We start from the raw sequence: 19,675 nt of genomic DNA, 5'->3' as shown, positions 1-19,675 counted from the left end.
GTGACTCCCACCCTCTTGTCACCCTGGCCACAGCACTTCTCTGTCCCAGAGACCCTCCCTCCAACACACGTACACACACTCACCTGAGGCCATGCTGTCCGAGTTCCGAGGGGAGGCTGCCCGCGAGGGTCTGCACAGCAGAAAGCCCGGGTCCTGAGAGAGGGCAGGGTGGTCGGGCCCCAGACTCCGGCCAAGTCACTCCAAGGGCCCCTGCCCTGGCACTGAGATGGGGAAAGTAAGGCAGTCTTTCAAAATTGCCAGCTGGCCGGAGGTGGACTCCCGCAGATCTCGGCAGCCAGAGTGGCCTCAAGGCGACCCCGGTGTAGCGACCACCTAACCCCGCAATCGCAATCGAGAGACGGGTAGGCCACGTGCTCCCAAGGGAGCGGGACCCGGAACTCGTCCAGGTTTCTCTCAACACTCCCTGAGCATTCAGGGTCGGACTTCCGCGGCCGGACTGTGGGGGAGTCACGCAACAGGTGCGACCCCACGAAAATCTCGCCGGCTCCGCGCCAGGCTCTGCGGCCCTTGGCCCCGCCCCCGCCTGGCCCCGCCTCCGCCTGCCGACCCCGCCTCGCTATTTTTTTCTCTTCCTGGGCGCCACGTGGGCAGCCACCACACCGCGGTAGGGCTGGCCTGAGCCGACCCTGGGTCTTGGGCCAGTTTCGTGCGTCAGCTTCCTCATCCGTAAGATGGGGTAATGACAGTACCTCACTCAAAGGGGTTACTGTGAAGATTAAACGTAAAGTCTCTTTACACAGTGCCTGGCACGAAGTCAGGGCCCAGTGAAAGGTAGCTGTTGTTATCGTCCCAGGATTCATTTTAAGCAGAAGTCCTGCCCCTGCAATCTCACCTGGTCGTCTGTTTTCTTCCGGCCGGCATAGGTAGGAGGCTGTGCCCTGCAATTCTGGCTCCCCTTCCCACATTTCTGTATTTGGTGGTTAAGAGCTTTAACTCTAGCCAGAATGTCTGCGTTCAAATCCAGATTTCACCTACTTCCTGACTGATACTGGGCAAGTTACCTAACTTCTCTGTGCTTCTGTTTCTTCCGTAAAATGAGTGTAAGAGTACTTGCTTTATATGGTGGTTAAGATGAATGAGTTAATATAAGTTAACTGCTTAGAACTGTGCCTGGCCTGTAGTTAGTACTCAATATTCATGTATTACCATTGCTTTAGCCTTGGCCTTGGTTCTTTATTGACACTCACAGGTTGATTCACTTACAGCCGTTCTGGGGTCTGCAGACATCCTATCCAACAAGCATCCCCACTGCCAAGAGGTAGAAAATCCGACCTAAAGGGAACTTGTGGAGGGAAGTCCCTGAGACTTCACTGAATATAATTAAATGCATTAGCAGGAATTAATCTCTTCCCTATTTTCCCTCTTGTGGGAGGCCTTTGCTCCCCAAACCCAGTTGTTCTAATGCTGTTTGTCTGGCTCCTCCCAGTTCTCACCACCCCCACAGCAAAGTTCCTTCCCAGACTCTGCCTGCCTCTTCTCTCCCCACGCTGGATTCTGGACCTTGAACCCTGTGCTCCACCTGCATCTGGTGCCACTTGCATTGATCCCTGTCTACTGTTCCCTGAACAAACTTAAAAAAACTTGGCCTCTTCACCTCACACAGAATCCATAAAACTAAAAAGAGAACAGAGATAACCAGGTTTACCTATCAAAATAGCAAAGACTAAAAAACAAAAAAACAAACACTAATGCAGGTGGCAAGGGTATAGTTAGTGAGATGGGAGACACACATACACGTACATGTGCACACACATTACTGGTGGCCTTGAACACTGATATAATCTCTCTGAAAGCCATCTGGGAATATATAATCAAAAGTTTCGCAAAGGTTCTTATTATTTGACCCAGTAATCAATTTTCTGGAGTTTTTCTAAAAAGAGCTGCCAGAAAAATACGTATGCAAAAAGTTGCTCAGCACCACAATGTGTATTGCATAGGAAAGTTAGACACTTTAAAGGCCCAACAGTAGGGGAATGTTTATGTAAGATTCATACCATGAAATATAGCCATTAAAAATTGTTCTTGGAGAAATGTTTAATGATGTGGAAATGTTTACAATATAAAGTCAGGTAAAAGAATGGATGCAAAATACTATATACAGAATGGTCCAAGATATACCTGGGTAGAAAAGAAACACACCAACACGTTTACCAACACGTTTACCAATGATTATCTGTAGTGATGGAATTATGGGTTATATTTATTTGCATTTTGAAAATTATCATACATACCCATAACTTTTATAATCAAGGGACTAGAAATCAACAAAAATCTGTAAAAATCCATAATTGACTCCACAGTCCCCCCAGCCCAGACTTCCCTGGGTCTTAACCCCAGACTTAAACTAGTCTGTTTACATTTATGGCCCACTGAATTGGTCTTGGGGCCCTTAGGGATTTTGAGGCTGATGGACTCTCAAGAATGAATAAAATGAATCTCAAAAATCAAGTACCATGTAACTACATAGAATGTCATGTATCTTCTGATAAGATGCAAATGTTGACATAGTTTTAAAGATAGTATCTTGCATTGGGCCAGGCCTCTTGAGCATCCTGCTTAATGCAGACCTACCTACCTCAGCAGCCGATAGGTGGCAATCCTTGCCCTCCACCCAGCCCAGGCAAACCAGTTCATTAGTCCCTTTATGCTAGTCCCCTAGTCCCATCTGCAACACACCCCTCACTCTATAACCCTCCCCTATTTCCAGGTCATCTGGTGTATTGTCGCTGCTAGGAAGTCGGCCCTGATTACAGTTAAGCATCAGTCCCTCCACCCACTCAATACCAGCAAGAATCTCAGTGAGGTTTCATTGTCTATGCAGAATAGAGCTTGGGAAATAAAGGCGTGAGTCATCCTATGGCCTGGGCTTTTTTCACACTGAGGCCTTAACATTGCTTTTGAGCCTCTGGGATCTTCCCTAGCTCCAAACACAGCTTCCTCCCCTCCTAGCCTGTTCCCCATATGGCTCCTTAACTGACCCTCCTGGAATCCCAGCTCCCTAACTATGGTGCACTCCTGTTTCTCTGAAGAACTGCTTTTCTTTGCTTCTGGACTTCAGCTCACTGTGATGTCAGCCTCCCTAGCTAGGCCAGAACAATCTTCACAGATACTAAACTTGGAAGAGAATATCTGCATCTCCAAAAAGGTCCTTGGCCAGGGCAATTTCCCAAACCATAACTTATGCCTAGGCCCTTCTAGAAATAAGCTGTGCAGCTCTGCTTTCTCAGCTTCTCCCAGCAGCCAGCTCCCTCTACCCCCCACCTCAGTCACCCAGCATTGTGTTTATAGCACCATGCAGCTGTTTCCATCTGTACTTGTTTATAAGACCCCAGTGGGCCGGGGGCAGTGGCTCAAGCCTGTAATCCCAGCACTTTGGGAGGCCGAGACGGGCGGATCACGAGGTCAGGAGATCGAGACCATCCTGGCTAACACGGTGAAACCCCGTCTCTACTAAAAAATACAAAAAACTAGCCGGGCGAGGTGGCGGGCGCCTGTAGTCCCAGCTACTTGGGAGGCTGAGGCAGGAGAATGGCGTGAACCCGGGAGGCGGAGCTTGCAGTGAGCTGAGATCAGGCCACTGCACTCCAGCCTGGGTGACAGAGCAAGACTCCGTCTCAAAAAAAAAAAAAAAAAAAAAAAAAAAAAAAGACCCCAGTGGATTTTAGCCAAACCCCTTGCCATTGAAGGCGCTTCACTAACTGGCTCCAATTTCCCTTTCTTGTCCTTATCTTCACCTCCCAGCCCTCCACTCCATGTACCTTTCACTCCAGTCCAGTCACATCAAAGTCCAGGTCTTCTCTGAGCACACCTTGTACCTTGTACCTCTACCTCTTTTTTCATGCTCTTTCCTTTCCCCAAAACACTAATCTCCCATTTCCACTGTTGTTCTGCTTCTCTGTGGAAAGTCTATTCATTTCACGATCACCCTTTTCTTTCTTCTGCCCTAGAATTTGTCAATCTGACAGTCAGCTGTGTGTTTAATTGCCTTTCCTACCAGGAGTGAATGCTAGGTCTTAAACAGCTCTGAATTTCCCAGCACTACTGCAGTATCCCTTTCACTAATTTGTTTTTCTGTGAATTTCCCCCACCTCTGCCTATGGACTAGAAGGTCCTGAAGGTAGTTCCTCATCCTTCATGTCCTCCCACTCCATCTGGGACAAGTCTTTACCCACAGTTCACTTAAGACAAGGCTTACCATGGATGTCAGACAGATCTCTTAACTCAGGAAACATGCCCAAATCACTGAGAAACAGTGATTTACTTTTCATCCAAAATGATACGGTTATAAAGGGCTGTGAATCAAAACAACTGAGCTCTGGCTTGGCTTCTGATACTACCTTGCTTATTAATGTGAGGATCACTTTTCTGTACTTCAGTTCACTCACCTCCAAAATGGAAATAGCACTACATACCTTACTTACTTCATCAGGAAACTGTCCCTAAATGTGATCATAAAATGGAACAGCTACAGCAAAGGCACAGAGTTGACAACAGAGGCAGAGGCAGGAGGTCACGGGCATCAGGATGATGTATGCACAGTAATGGATCTGTGCTCTCAGGCCAGGCGAGGGCTAGCAGTTCCCTCTCTCAGCTTTCCAGTGAGAATGGGGAACTTCCACCCAGTAGGTCAGGGAACAAAGCAGAAGCAGCACAGAAGTTTGCAGAGGTAGTAGTAGAAAAAGGAACGAGCCCGCTTTCCCTATGTGTGAAACAAGTTAGTGGTTCCTTTAACAAGGGCTGCTGTTATCGAGTTCATGCATTTGCCCATGCTTTCTCTCTCTGGCTACTTATGTGGGAGTAATAGAAAGAAAGATCACTGGTTGTCTGTTTACTAGGCCATATAACTTTGTTTTTTTGTTTTTGAGACAGAGTCTCACTCTGTCGCCCAGGCTGGAGTGCAGTGGCGCAATCTCGGCTCAGTGCAACCTCTGCCTCCCGGGCTCAAGCGATTCTCGTGCCTCTATCTCCCAAGTAGCTGGATGTATGCCACCATGCTGGGCTTTTTTTTTTTTTTTCAGACAGAATCTTGCTGTCACCCAGGCTGGAGTGCAGCGCCTCCTGGGTTCAAGTGATTCTCCTGCCTCAGCCTCCCAAGTAGCTGGGATTACAGGTGCCTGCCACCATGCCCGGCTAATTTTTGTATTTTTTTTTTTTTAAGTAGAGATAGGGTTTCACCATGTTGACCAGGCTGTCTCGAACTCCTGACCTCAGATGATCTGCCCGTTTCGGCCTCCCAAAGTGTTGGGATTACAGGCATGAGCCACCACTCCCAGCCTACTTTTTGTATTTTTAGTAGATACAGGGTTTCACCATGTTGGCTAGGAACTCCTGACCTCAGGTGATCCGCCCACCTCAGCCTCCCAAAGTGCTGGGATTACAGGCATGAGCCATTGTGCCCAGCCAACTTTAAACGAGTTACTTAACTCTCAAGTCTCTGTTAATCTAGTCTGTAAATTGGGGACGATAGCAGTTATTGTGGGAATTAACTGTTATGAGCCACTTACATTGTTCAGCAGTTATTATAATAACTATAACATAATAATTATTAATAGTTCCAGGCAGCCTCTTGAACAGTGTAGCCTTCAGCATAGCTCTGGCCTCAGTGTGAGTTACCAGTATTGTGAGTAGGCTACAGCACATCTAGCAGTGGGGTATAATTACTGAAACCTTATAATGAAGATTCCAAGATAGTCACAATTTCAAAGAGACTCTCCTGTTTTCCCTTAGGTCAATAAGCACTTGCCAATTTGATGGGAAAACATGCTACCATGGAAAGCCCCTCAGCAGCTGCCTATTTCTCCATCAGCCCCGACAGTCGCTGAAAGGTGGTGTGAAGGAGGAAGATAATTAGCTATGGCTCAGGGTACCTGATAGGCGGGGAGACCTAGATTCTACTCCTGACCATGCCAGTCCCAACTGGCCACTGCTGCACAAGTCCAGCTCTAAAATGAAAGCGCAAATTACATCCTTCGAGCTCAGTTCTCCACCTTGGCTGTACACTAGAATCAGCTGGGATGTTTTTAAATTCTTGTGCCTGGACTGCACTCCAGACCAATTTAATCAGTATTTTTTAAAAAGCACTCCAGGTAAATGCCACTGTACACTAAAAGTTGAGAACTGTTTCAGGCCAGGGTTTTTCAAACTTCACAGACGTAATAACTACCTGTATTAGCTTAAAATATTTTCTCTGGCTCTGGAGTTTGATTCTAACATACCCTTTAAAAACATGTACACTATTTTAACATCTCAGAAAGCAGGGTGATCTTCTAGTCAGTGGCACCTAAGACTTGAGGACACACAGAAACCAGCAACCCAGCTGATTCTTAGGATTAGGTAAGTTTAGGGGAAAACAGTTCCCTAGGGCAGTGCTTCCCAATCTTTAATGTCTTTAGAGTCACCTGAGATCTTGTTAAAATGCGGATTGTGAATCAGGAGTTCTGGGTTAAAGCCTGAGATTCTGCATGTCTAATGAGCTTCTGGGTGACCTGATGTTGCTGGCTCTTGATCCGCATTTTGGGCAGCAAAATTCTAAAACATCTCCACCTGAGGAGGCTCCACCAGCAAGACTCATTTAAGTCAACTGAAATAATTGGCATAGAGGAGTACAACCTGTGGAGTCCTAAATGTCTGTGAGGCAGTTACGAGACCACACCCTCATTCTTCCCCCACGAAAGGGCAGCTGGGATGAGAGCCAGAGGGAGAGAGAGCTGCCCCAACCTTTGAGAAGCCAGAGTCTGGAGTCCAATTTCCCAAAGAAGCAGAGTTTGTTGTATGAGGCAGCACAAACCCCACACTGAATACCAGCAAAGTTCACTTATGAAGTGAAGCTGGGACTCAGCTGGCTTTAGTGGGCCGAAGGGAAGCAACCCCATTCTCTTCACCATACACCCTTTTTCTACATTTATTCATTCACCAAACCTTTTGATCCACGAATAAACTACAGGTTCTGAGAGGTTCAAAGATGAGTCAGATTTGGTCTGTTGAGCTCCAGGGGGAGAAATGCAGTGAGGGAAAAGATTTGTAAAACAACATACAATATGAAATGATAAGTGCCAATAACAGAAGTACAAAGAGAGGGGCCAGTACAAAGGAGCAATGCTAGTAGCTTCCTGGAGCAGCAGCCACTGTGGGAGCTGAAACATTCCTAATCTTCCCAAGGAAGGGCACCACCCAAAACAAATTTCCTTGCCAGGACCAACCTATGGTAAACGAGTATGCTTTGATACCCCGAAGCCCTTGAAACCAAGACCTCATAATCTGGAGACTCAACATAAGGAATGCTTCCTACCTATGTGCCCGTAATCTCTAGCTCTATGATGCAAATAAATCCAAGGAAGCAAGAGACTTTCAGGGGATGAGCCCCTTAAAGGATGGAAGTGGTTGTGCATCCTATCCTGCCAGAACCCAGCAGATCATTTCCCTAGTTACATAAACATTTGAGTCTTTACCCCTTGCCATATTGACAAAGCTCTTAATTGGCTTGACCTATCACATTGCTAGATATAAAGGCTACAATCCCCAGACTAAGAAGTAGGTCTCCAGTTGGAGTAGGGAGTCTCAGTCAATGTAGGCAGAGTACAAGACCCTACAGCCTGCTCTCTTACCTGGCCTCGTACAGACCAGCTTTTAGGGGAGCCACGTTGGGATACTCAATTCCAACTCTTTTCCTTCTCTTCCGTCTCACGTACAGGAAACTTTACGAGAAAGGTTTAGGGGCCTGAAAAAGGTGACAAGACGGCAAAGATGGGAAGTGGAGCCAGTGCTGAGGACAAAGAACTGGCCAAGAGGTCCAAGGAGCTAGAAAAGAAGCTGCAGGAAGATGCTGATAAGGAAGCCAAGACTGTCAAGCTGCTGCTGCTGGGTGAGTGAGATTGGAAGATCAGCCAGAGAAGGCAGGGGTCATTCCTGCTTTCCTGAAGGGTCAGTGGGTTCTACCTCACCCCATGGGAAGGAGGGGTGACAGGTCATTTTTCCTGTCCTCTACACAGTCTCAGGCTAGGTGATCAGGAGATCTAGAGCTGAGTTAATATGGGGCTTAAAGAGCCACCCCAAGGGGATCCAGAATGCCAAGGCTATTCCGGAATTTTTCTACTCTTGAGTGAGGAATAGTGCAAGGGCCACCATGAACCCTCCCATTTCCAAATCTAACCAAACCTAACGTATCCTTTAGGCTTCAAGGACCCTGGACTTGCACATTGTACCCAATCTGCAGTCAGAGAACCCTAAGCCAAGAAATCAGAAGAGAACAGGACCTTCCCTCACCAACAGGCTCACAAGTCCCAACATACAGTCAGTGCCAACAGTCCCAGAGATAGTCCCACTGGTTTTTGCCAAGTATAGTGGTTTCTTCTTGTTTGCAGTAAAAATTCTGGAAGTAGGGGGCCCTGAGTGAGGAGGAATGGTGTCTATGTATAGCAGTCCCTTCCTGGCTCTCTATTCAATAGCCACCTTCAAAGCCCCTGCCAGATGGAAGGTTCATCAACTTGATGAGCTCCTAAGCAGGTCACTGGTCTGTGTTGAGAAAATAAAAGCACCTCAATTTGTCAGGGAAATTGATCATGGCTGTAAATAAAACCAAGACAAGAACATTTGAGACATGTGGCTTAGGAAAAGAAACCACTGGTACCACAGAAGTAGGGTAGCTGGAGCAGGTGGGGTCTATGTAGCAGAAGATTGGATGCCTGAGCTGGGTTTCCAAGCCCTCATAAGGGATCTGGGAATTGACGCACTAGGCTAAGGTGCCTTCTTTTCCCCCAGCTGATCTGTGGCACAGTAGTAAGGACACACTAAAGGAGCGTATCTCTGTAAGCTGGACCCAGACTCTAAGGAGCCCAGGAGGTTACGCAGGGGGAAACAGAGATGGCGGGGCCACTGAGAGATCTTTTAAGCCTAAGCAGATTTCTTCTAGATTCAGGATAAGCTGCTTAGAGGGAACAAGCACAAGTGAAATGGGAGGAGGTCGAGGCATTAGGGTGGGAGGAGGTCGAGGCATTAGGGTAGTATAAACTCAGTATTGAAGGTATAAGTTTTTGATGGGGAGAGCAGAGTGTGACTGAGGACATTAGGACACTTTAGTCAATAAAGGAAACCCACTTAGTCCCATCCAACATCAGGCTGAGCAACATGGTGAAACCCTGTCTCTACAAAAAAAAAAAAAAAAAGGCTGAATGCAGTGGTGCACGCCTGTAATCCCAGCACTTTGGGAGGCCAAGACAGGTGGATCACCTGAGGTCAGGAGTTTGAGACCAGCCTGGCTAACGTAGTGAAACCCTGTTTCTACTAAAAATACAAAAATTAGTCAGGCATGGTGGCATGCACCTGTAGAGTCCCAGCTACGCAGGAGGCTGAGGCAGAAGAATTGCTTAAAACCTGGGAGGCAGAGGTTGCAGTGAGCCAAGATAGCACCACTGCACTCCAGCCTGGGAGACAGAGCAAGACTGTCTCAAAAAGAAAAAAAAAAAAAAAAAATGTAGCCGGGCATGATGTCGCACGCCTGGAATCCCAACTACTCAGGAGACTGAGGTGGGACGATCACTTGAGCCCGGGAAGTCGAGGTTGCAGTAAGCCGAGATCATACCATGACACGCCAGCCTGAGCTACAAACCTGAGACCCTGTCTCAAAAAAAAAGGGAACCGGCAAGGTGATGAAAATATAGTATTTTGGTGAAATGATCCAGCTCTCTCCAATCCTACCCCAAGATCACTCTCCTGAGTCAAAAATAGGCACAGAGGAGAAATGTTAAAGGACTCCCCCTGAATCTGTTAGTGGTTTTCAACAGGGAGATTTTGACTCCCAGTGGTCATCTGGAAATGTCTGGAGACACTTTTGTTTGTCACAACTAGGGAAGTGGGGTGCTATTGGCCTCTAGTGGGTAGAGGCCAGGAATGCTGCTGAACATCCTACCATGCATGAGACAGCCCAAACTAAATAGTACTGAAGTTAAGAAACTGCTCTAAATCCAGGTTGAATGGCCTAAGCTCAAGCCTGCCAGAAATTGAGGGCAGCAGTCATCCCTATGTGTTCTCCTCTAACAAGACCCCCAAGCAAGCAGTGGCTCTGACTTCTCCCAAGCCATCTCCTGGAAGGCTGGGGAGAACTGGTGGAAATCGAAAGCATAAGCATTTTTCCTTCCAGGTGCTGGGGAGTCAGGAAAGAGCACCATCGTCAAACAGATGAAGTGAGTAGCAACAAAGCCCCAAAGTACTGGGATAGGGTGAAGAAGTCAGCCAGTGGAGGTATTCAAAGTGAAAGGCTCTTTAGCCTCAAGCAGCCCAGGTATAAAGGATCTGATTCCAATGCCCCTCATCTGTACCTCTTGCCCCCACCCTCCACTTTGAGAAAGCAGTAGCAACAGAGAGATAGGATTCTTATGACCCTTTAAATACCCCCAAATTCCTAATCCCTTAGGTCTGGTTACTCAGGTCCAACTAAAGACAAAGAGTGTCTGCCCCTTGCAGGATCATTCACCAGGATGGCTATTCACCAGAAGAATGCCTGGAGTTCAAGGCTATCATCTATGGAAATGTGCTGCAGTCCATCCTGGCTATCATCCGGGCCATGACCACACTGGGCATCGACTATGCTGAATCAAGCTGTGCGGTATGTGGTTACTATTATGTGGTTAAGGGTGGAAGCAGAAAGGCTAGAAGAAACATACAAACTATATGGAAAGATGGGTAAGAAAAATAGTAACTAAAATCCCACCTGCTGAGTTTCAAATCTCTTAATGCAGTCCTGGAGAAGTAAGCAACCTCCACCCTTATCTTTACTGGGACAGGGTCTTGCTCTCTTGCCCAAGCTGAAATGCAGTGGTGTGATCATGGCTCATTGCAATCTCACCCTCCCAGGCTTAAGTGATTCTCACACCTCAGCCCCAGTAGGTGGGACCACAGGTGTGCACCACCATGCCCAGCTATTTTTTTTTTTTTTTTTTTTTTTTTGTCAAACTCCTGGCCTTAAGCAATCCTCTGGCCTCAAACTCCCAAGGTGTTGGGATTACAGGCGTGAGCCACCGTGCCTGGCCTCAAGCCCTACTTTATAAGAAATATTTACAAAATAAAGTTGCTCACAGCTTCCTCTGCTTTTTTACTTTATTTTACGTTTAAATTGCTACCCTTGGGTTCCTGGCCATGGAACTTTTGTAAGTGAAATCCCTACTTCTAGTATTGGCCTTTTTCTAGCTTTAAATCGCTGAAGAACAAAGGTGATGGGTCCCTGTCTTCTATCTTGTCTATTTCATGGTCAATCTGGCCTTTACATTCCCAGTCTCTCTGCAGCAGAGGACCCACGTTTTGTGGCGGTAAACTTTCAGACTAAGGATGGAAGCCAGAAACTCCAGAGAGGAAATACCTGGGACCCCTGCCCTGCTTTAGACACATCCCAGAGCTGGGTATAGTGCCACCCTCTGCATCTGGGGAGCATACTCAAAAATTAATCAGTAGTTTTCTTTTTTTTTTTTTTTTTTGAGACGGAGTCTTGCTCTGCCGCCCAGGCTGGAGTGCAGTGGCCGGCTCTCAGCTCACTGCAAGCTCCGCCTCCCGGGTTCACGCCATTCTCCTGTCTCAGCCTCCCGAGTAGCTGGGACTACAGGCGCCCGCCTCGTCGCCCGGCTAGTTTTTTGTATTGTTTAGTAGAGACGGGGTTTCACCGTATTAGCCAGGATGGTCTCGATCTCCTGACCTCGTGATCCGCCCGTCTCGGCCTCCCAACGTGCTGGGATTACAGGCTTGAGCCACCGCGCCCGGCCCAATCAGTAGTTTTCTTACATAGAATCTTCACTGGAGATTGCTTCCATCTTAGGTCTTTGTAGTAATGTAAAATGCTCCATTCAGCAGTCTTCCCAGAAGCCTCTTGGAAAGCTATTACTCCTGTGAAGTTCTTAACCAGGTTTCTGCATTACAGGACGATGGGCGACAGCTCAACAACCTGGCTGACTCCATTGAGGAGGGTACCATGCCTCCGGAGCTCGTGGAGGTCATTAGGAGGTTGTGGAAGGATGGCGGGGTGCAAGCCTGCTTCGAGAGAGCTGCAGAATACCAGCTCAATGACTCCGCATCTTAGTAAGACTCTTGACTGGGGAGAGGGTGGGTTGATGCTTAAGCAATCTTCTAGCCAGTCTTCTCTGTGGTTGGGAGAAATCTCACCCAACCCAAAATTTCAGGCATTGAAAGCTGGAGACCCAGACTGAATTCAGCCTGTGGATCTGTTTTGTTAGGCTTCAGCAATGTTTTGAATTTAATGCTATGTGGAGGTCTGCCATAGTTGTCACTATTTTATATTGCTTTACACTGGCTCACTACAGCCTACAAGGCTGAAGATGCAAAATTCAAGAGGTGCTCTGCCTCATAGCCCTCAGCCCTGTTCTCCTGAGGTATACACTGAGCCTCTCCTTCCAGAACCCTAAGATAGCCCTGCAGTTCTGTCATACACTCTCCCAGGAGTAATGTGATTCATGATGGCTCTTTCAGGGCAGAATTTTCTATCTGGTAATCTAGGGTCTACTTAGGCCACTAAGCAGAAATGAGTCTCCTACACCTGGAGCATCTTATGTCAGGATGCCAAGGTAGGGGACACAAATTACGAGGGCAAACCAAAGGAAGGTGGTCAGGAATTAGTACCATCATTGCAAAGCTGCTTCCAAAAAGATAAGGGACATAATTTATCAATCCTACCTCAGACAGTATGGGATCATAGAAAAGCATGGGCTTCGAAGTCAAACCTGAGTTTATTTAACCTAACCATCTGTCTCCTAATCTTGTAATAATGCTATCACTTACTGTTCCTGGAGCACTCAAATCCCAGCCACTGCTAGGTGTACTGTGTATATCATCTCAAGGCCTTTTACCCATCTACACAATAAGACTTTAAGGTAGATGGTACCTTTCTAATTAGCCTCATTTTACACACGAAAAACTGAAGTTCAGAGAAGTTAATCAACTGCCCAAGGTCATGTAGATAAATGGCAGAGAATGCATTTATATTGGGCTGCTTGACTACAAAGCTGAATATTTTTCATAATACACCACAATTTCTCTTGACCCTAGCCAAGTCTTTAACTCTCCTGAGTTTCTCCATCTGTAAAATGGGGATATGAAACTTGATGGCTTAGGAGTTTAAACGAGAATCTGCACATGAAAATGCCTGGCATACAGCAGGCACTTGTGTTACTTGTGCTTCCCTCCTCCTCTCAGTCATCTCAGGTCACATCTGCCTTCCTCCTGCCTTTTCTTTTAAAAAACTAACTTTTTCTTTTTTATGGTAACTTTCAAACATATACGAAAGTAGAAATAATATAACGAATTACCCCTCAACAGTTATCAACTCGTGGCCAATCTTATTTCATTTTACCTCCATTCCCTACTGGATTATTGTGAAGCAAATTCCAGGTATCATTTCATGCTAAAAATGTCATTATGAATCTCTAAAATATTGACCCTTTTTATAAAAAGAATATAATCACACCCAAATAGTTAAAAATTCTTTAATAGCATCAAATATCACCAAGTCAGTCTTCAAATTTCCCCGGTTATCTCAAATGTTTCCTCCCCAGTTTGATTCAGGATATAAACAAAGTCCATGTGTTGCATTGGTTCATGTCTCTAAAGTCTCTTTCAATTTACTGCCTCTTGATGGAACTTTTAGCACCCACTGAAACCACTAAATCTCATTCCAAAATCTACAAAAGCTTGCAATCAGGGGAAACCCAAGGAAAACTTACCTAACTTGATTTAAATGTGCTGGAACCCCAGCCACAAGTGGGCTTGTTCCTCAGTCCATCCCCCATTTCCTCTAGTTAATGACTTATGAAGGTTTAAAGGAAAGAATCCTAAATTTAACAGTATGGCTTCTAGTCCTGCTTTCTACCACCAAATTAGCTGTGTGACTTTGGGTAAGATACCTTTTACATCTCTTAGCCTTATCTGTGGAAAACTTGTCACTGATGCTAATCACTTTTCTCTAGCTACCTGAACCAATTAGAACGAATCACAGACCCTGAGTACCTCCCTAGTGAGCAAGATGTGCTCCGATCCAGAGTCAAAACCACGGGCATCATTGAAACCAAGTTTTCCGTCAAAGACTTGAATTTCAGGTAAGTGCATGGTTCCCTGGGGCACCTCGGATACACGTGTGAAATCCCGAAAAGGGGCACAGGCAGGCTTCTTGGCCTTTGGTGAAGCCTAATCTAAATTACTGTTCTGCTTCTCCCCCTTTTCCTCTCCCACTTCATGGGGTGAACATCAAAGGCCTATGGGTCAGATGCTGGGCATACCTATGAAAATAGCTGCTTCTTCCCTCAGGATGTTTGATGTGGGAGGGCAGAGATCAGAGAGAAAGAAGTGGATCCACTGCTTTGAGGGAGTCACCTGCATCATTTTCTGTGCAGCCCTCAGTGCCTATGATATGGTGCTGGTGGAAGATGACGAAGTGGTGAGTGGCCCTTGCACCAAGCACCTTTGGTAGAACAAGTTCTCCCCATGAGCCTTTCTGTAAGTCTTGTGTCACTCTACTGCCCAACTTAGGTAATTTCAGTCTAGCAGACCAATCAATGTCTCATGCAAATAATTCTAGAAAAACAACTTCTTTTGCAGGTTCTAGGTTAGCATTTTAGAGCTCCAAATTTACTGAGAGTGAGCTTGGTCTCAAATTAGACGTCGAAGTATCACTTGGACATCACAAAGCTCGTAAGAGGAATTGAATGTAAAGAGATAAGGGACCATCAACTAGGCAAAGCAAAGGAGTTACACTTAGTACTCTCCCAAGTTGCCTAAGGAAGGAGATGAAAATGACAGAACAGAGAAAATAGCATATATGAATCTTCATTACAACATAATAGAGGGGTTGAACTAGTAACCCCACTTAGAAGGCTAAAAATGTACTGTCCATAGGAGTAAGGAGAGACTGGCAGACCAGCTCTCATGCCATATTAAACTGGCAGCTGGAAGACTACCCAACAGTGGTTCTCTTTAGCCTGTAGAATTCTGTAGGACAGGAGTTCTACAACACAAGTGTTAGAGCCCAGCCAGTTACCTTCTCTGAATTGAGAAAGGTTAGAGGCGTGAAAAACGTTAATTTCACCCAAACATCTGCTTACAAATGGAGGTCCACAGCTTGCTGATGAAAGGGATACTCCTATCCCTTGCCACAGCTTGTTTTCTTCCCTTCCCCTTGGTAGTTTTAACTTCACATTAGGGCACTCTGAATATCATCTAACCAAAATGGCTTACAGAGCTATTCACTTCCCATCTTTAACCCTAAAGATTAAAGTATATGAGACTTTCCATCTTTAACCTTAAAGTCTATAAACCAAGTCTGTAAGACCTTAAAGGGTTGTACAGGAGTATTATGGGGGGGAAAGCCACAAATGAGATTGTTCTTGTTTTATTAGATAAGTAGACTGAACTCAAGTCAACTGACAGCATACTTCAAAATCCTAAAGACCTGCTCCCTAAAAGCAGGCCAGGCTGGGGCAATGGGCAGCCTCTGCAGATATACAGCACGACTTCTCGCTCTCTAAGTAGCAATCAGAGGAGGAAATGAGAGAGCAGAAATGCTTGTGGTATGGCACTGGGAAATTCTCCAACCCTCACCATGTGGCAACAGGACCAAAGTAGCCCAAACTGAGATCTGGGACCCCATGAAAGAAGCCTATCAAAATCATCCTGGAGATGCATATGGGCACATGCTAACTTGGGCCTGTTTCAACCCATTATCAGCACTACTTACAAAATGTCAAGTTCTCAGTTGCACCCTGGCTGCTAAAGATCTGCATAACACTTATTATAGACCTATATGCCAGCCACTATCATGGACACAATACATACACAATCTCATTTAGCTTTCATTATAACCCTATAAGACAGGAAAACAGACTCAGAAAAAGCTCAATAATTTTCCACAAGTCACACAGCTATTAAAAAGACAGGGAACTAGAATGAACCCACATCTCTCTTGCTTTACTCTGGTACATTAAAAAGAGATAAGCTGTTCTCTGTCTTGCTTTTTACATTTGGAGCACTGGTCTCTCCAAGGGGAACAAGAGCAGGAAGTAGGTAGCTATTCATAAGCCAAATCTGATATTTCCAATGGTGTTTCCTCTTACTAGAATCGTATGCATGAGTCTTTGCATCTGTTCAACAGCATATGTAACCACAAGTTCTTTGCGGCTACTTCCATTGTCCTCTTTCTCAACAAGAAAGATCTCTTTGAGGAAAAAATCAAGAAAGTCCATCTCAGCATTTGTTTTCCAGAGTATGATGGTAAGTGTCAGGGGCTGGAAATAATAATAATGTCTTTTAGTAGTGACTGGCAATTGTCTCATTTTTTAGGCTAAGGTGACATAAAGGAACTTAAGGGAAAACCTTGGGCACAGTTACAGGGTTTAAATTCAGATTCTCTGGAATACAGCAGGGATTAGATGCAGGAGGGCCACTGACTTCATATGATACCTACTGAAAACCAAAGGTGGAGAGACACCTCTCCTCAATTTCTTTTCAACTGAAGTGAGAAACATTGGAGTGCAATCGAGAACCTTCCCTCCAAAAACAGGCCCCCAACTGCTGTTGTCCACATTTTAAGGATCAAGTCAATCACCTAAAGTGAGTCAGCAACTAACAAGGGTTCATTTATTCTACTTTTTCACTATTTTTCTGGAAAACCAGGTAACAACTCCTATGATGATGCGGGGAATTACATCAAGAGCCAGTTCCTTGACCTCAATATGCGAAAAGATGTCAAAGAAATCTACAGTCACATGACCTGTGCTACAGATACACAGAATGTCAAATTTGTGTTTGATGCAGTTACAGATATTATCATCAAAGAAAACCTCAAGGACTGTGGCCTCTTCTAATCCTCACCATTCCTCAGGTATAAGTTCTATAAACAGGCTTGGAATCTGGGTAATTAAAAACAGAAAATTATAGTCAATATACTATGACATGAAGAATGAATCCATTCTTTGGAAATGAAGTATACATGACTGCAACTGTGTTTCATACATTCTTTTCAAAGTGGGATAGCTAGTGCAGCTTAAAGAGCACAGGCCAGTAGTTAGAAGATGCCCTAGGTTCCAGTACTGGTTTTCCAACTTAATACAAAAATGTGAATACTTTATTTCTGAGTCTTGAGTCTTTCAACTATAAAATGAAGACGACTTCCCTGCCTACTTCACAGGGTTATTCTGAGGAGCACGAACACAACTGAAGGGAAGACACGTAAAAACTGCTTGTGCAGGCCGGGCGCAGTGGCTCATGCTTGTAATCCCAGCACATTGGGAGGCCGAGGTGGGCGGATCACGAGATCAGGAGTTTGAGACCAGTCTAGCCAACACAGTGAAACCCTGTGTCTACCAAAAATACAAAAATTAGCTGGGCATGGTGGCAGACGCCTGTAATCCCAGCTACTCAGGAGGCTGAGGCAAGAGAATTGCTTGAACCCAGGAGGTAAAGGTTGCAGTGAGCCAAGGTCACGCCACTGCACTCCAACCTGGGCAGAGTTAGAATCTGTCTCAAAAAAAAAAGAAAAAAGAAAACTGCTTGTGTTTAGGATCACAGAAATAAATCCTATATAAAATCTGCCATATATTAAATTCAACACCTGGTTTTTAGAATAAACTACTGCAACAAACTATTCCAAGCAAAATAGCAAGGCTTCCTATAGTCTGTAAAAAGCTAGTATTAACCAAACCTAAATAAACCTGCCATTCCCTTTTTACTAACAGACCTCTATGTGCCTTAGCTCAGAGATCTGGATCACTGGATAGAAGATGCGAGTTTGTTAGTTTCTAAGGCACACATCCCAAAACGATCATCTTTATTAAGCAAAAATTATCCCTCTGCCCCTATCAAACAGACCTTTATCTCTACAAATGTTTCTTAGCTACAAAAGATACTTTCTGAATAAACTTAGAGGACATCAAATACTCTTATTTAGAGTATTAATGATTGTGCTGCTGCCGCTTCTCTGTCATAGAATTTGGAACAAGTGAACAATTCTAAACTTTCATTTCAACTGCTACATGTTTCAGAAGAACCAAGACAGGTGAGCTTGTTTTAGGCACTGAAAATCTTTGCAACTGGGTCCATGTGATGGTGGATGAAAACAACATCTCCCCAAACACGCCAACAAGTTTTCCTTTGAACTCCTTTGAGGGGAAATGCAGTTTGCATTTATCTTGACAGAAGGTGATGAAGTTAGGTATATAGATTTAGCATTTACAACTACCAGTGAAGAAAGCTCTTGGCATCCAAAATTTAGTACATAGAAGAAAATGTCAATTAAAATGGAAATTGCTCCTTGCCAGAAACACCCACTCACACTTAGGCTGCTACTAGCAATATTAATACTAGAGAGCCATATGAGCTTGAAATACACAAAAATAAATTTGTAGCTAAATTAATTCATTTAATAGTTAAATTCATTTAATAGTCTTTCTGATTCCCTAAAAAGAAAGCAGCTTGGGAGAATTATCCAAGAAACTACTCTGGCTACTGCTGATGAAAATACAAGCCAAAGAACAAACCTGGCCGGGCACAGTAGCTCACACCTGTAACCCTAGCACTTTGGGATGCCAAGGCAGATGGATCACCTGAGGTCAGGGGTTCGAGACCAGCCTGGCCAACAGGGCAAAACCCCGTCTCTACTAAAAATACAAAAATTAGCCAGGCGTTGTGGCGCATGCCTGTAATCCCAGCTATTCAGGAGGCTGAGGCAGGAGAATCACCTGAACCCAGGAGGCAGAGGTTGCAGTGAGCCAAGATCATGCCACTGCACTTCCAGCTTGGGCGACAGAGTGAGATTCCATCTCAAAAAAACAAAACAAAAAACCTAGGAAAGACTTCTCATATTCAAGAGCTGTTCAGGAACTACTCTGGGTATCATGCTGCAACCATTACTAACCTGTTCACTTTAACTCAACATACAGGAGTTCTGAATCTGTTTTGTATCATGGATCCTTCCAGCAGTCTGATGAAACCATGTACCTCTTTTCATCATATTTTTAAACACATAAAACTAAATTCAGAGAATTACAAAGAAAACTAGCGTATCCAATAGTCTCTCTGTAGACTCATGGAGCTCTGAAGCCCCAGGTTAAGAACCCTCACTATACAGCTATGCTCTTATCTATTCAGGTCCCAAACATAATTTATCCCATTTATTCCATCTCCATATAGGACAGCCCTACTTTCCCTCACATAGTACTAGATTGTTGCTTATTTTATTAACTTTTCCTTGGTCTTTCAATCTAGGTACAAATTGGTTATCGACCCAACTATAAGTCTAACTCAGGATCCTTGGTTATTAATGTTCACACAGAACCTGCCTTATAGTACTAGTACAGAAGCAGAGCCAGTGGGACAGGTCTTCCGTCAGAAGACAAGTCGCTAGCAGACTAAAACAGGGTTGTATTTAGTCCCCTTCTTTTGGGATAGCTGGTGGATATCCCAACTTTTAACTGGTTTATAAACAAACTCACACAAGCCACCTTGTACAAACTTTATGTAAAGCATTCATCTTGGAGGACAGAGGATAAGATAGTAGCACTTAAAGCAACATTATATAGCTGTTTTTTACTGAGGTTGGGATCTGCCTATATTCATCTTATGATGTTTTCAAGCTAAAACTCTTCTGGCAAGTCTACATGAAATGCAACAG

General features: G+C 44.9%; 2 protein-coding genes across 5 annotated transcripts in view; one reads left to right on the top strand and one right to left on the bottom strand.

The window, feature by feature from the left end:
• Nucleotides 1-19,675, bottom strand: part of AMPD2 (adenosine monophosphate deaminase 2) — a 37,752-nt gene that overhangs the window by 11,667 nt on the left and 6,410 nt on the right. Inside the window, exon 3 of one of the 3 annotated variants that reach the window (XM_030936045.1) lies at nucleotides 84-221. Coding sequence is in view for 1 of the 3 variants with exons in the window: in XM_010355605.2 (XP_010353907.1) it covers nucleotides 84-93 (10 nt within the window). In the remaining 2 variants the exon portion in view is untranslated. Of the gene's footprint in view, nucleotides 1-83; nucleotides 555-19,675 lie in introns of those variants that run through there. The other 2 variants (XM_010355605.2, XM_030936046.1) reach the window with 2 other exon arrangements.
• Nucleotides 706-17,416, top strand: GNAT2 (G protein subunit alpha transducin 2). Of its 2 annotated transcripts, XM_010355592.2 has the most exons (9): nucleotides 706-884; nucleotides 7,712-7,882; nucleotides 10,157-10,199; nucleotides 10,480-10,621; nucleotides 11,924-12,081; nucleotides 13,983-14,111; nucleotides 14,320-14,449; nucleotides 16,125-16,278; nucleotides 16,681-17,416. In XM_010355592.2, exons 2-9 carry the CDS (start codon nucleotides 7,765-7,767, stop codon nucleotides 16,869-16,871), a joined length of 1,065 nt encoding a protein of 354 aa, XP_010353894.1. In that variant the 5' UTR covers nucleotides 706-884; nucleotides 7,712-7,764; the 3' UTR covers nucleotides 16,872-17,416. The 2 variants fall into 2 exon arrangements, with proteins under 2 accessions (XP_010353894.1, XP_030791908.1); XM_030936048.1 differs by lacking the exon at nucleotides 706-884 and having other exon boundaries at nucleotides 7,551-7,882; nucleotides 16,681-16,958.

This window comes from Rhinopithecus roxellana, chromosome 8 (assembly GCF_007565055.1).
Source record: "Rhinopithecus roxellana isolate Shanxi Qingling chromosome 8, ASM756505v1, whole genome shotgun sequence".
Classification (NCBI taxonomy): Eukaryota; Metazoa; Chordata; class Mammalia; order Primates; family Cercopithecidae; genus Rhinopithecus; species Rhinopithecus roxellana.
The sequence above is the reverse complement of the archived record's forward strand: the minus strand, read 5'-3'. Positions and strand labels throughout refer to the sequence as shown.

Bases quoted from the DNA above. Each gene is read 5' to 3' on its own strand.
- GNAT2 (XM_010355592.2), top strand. From the start codon at position 7,765: ATGGGAAGTGGAGCCAGTGCTGAGGACAAAGAACTGGCCAAGAGGTCC. The intron at 10,200-10,479 runs GTGAGTAGCAAC...TGCCCCTTGCAG, and splicing joins ACCATCGTCAAACAGATGAA to GATCATTCACCAGGATGGCT. The intron at 14,112-14,319 runs GTAAGTGCATGG...TTCTTCCCTCAG, and splicing joins GTCAAAGACTTGAATTTCAG to GATGTTTGATGTGGGAGGGC.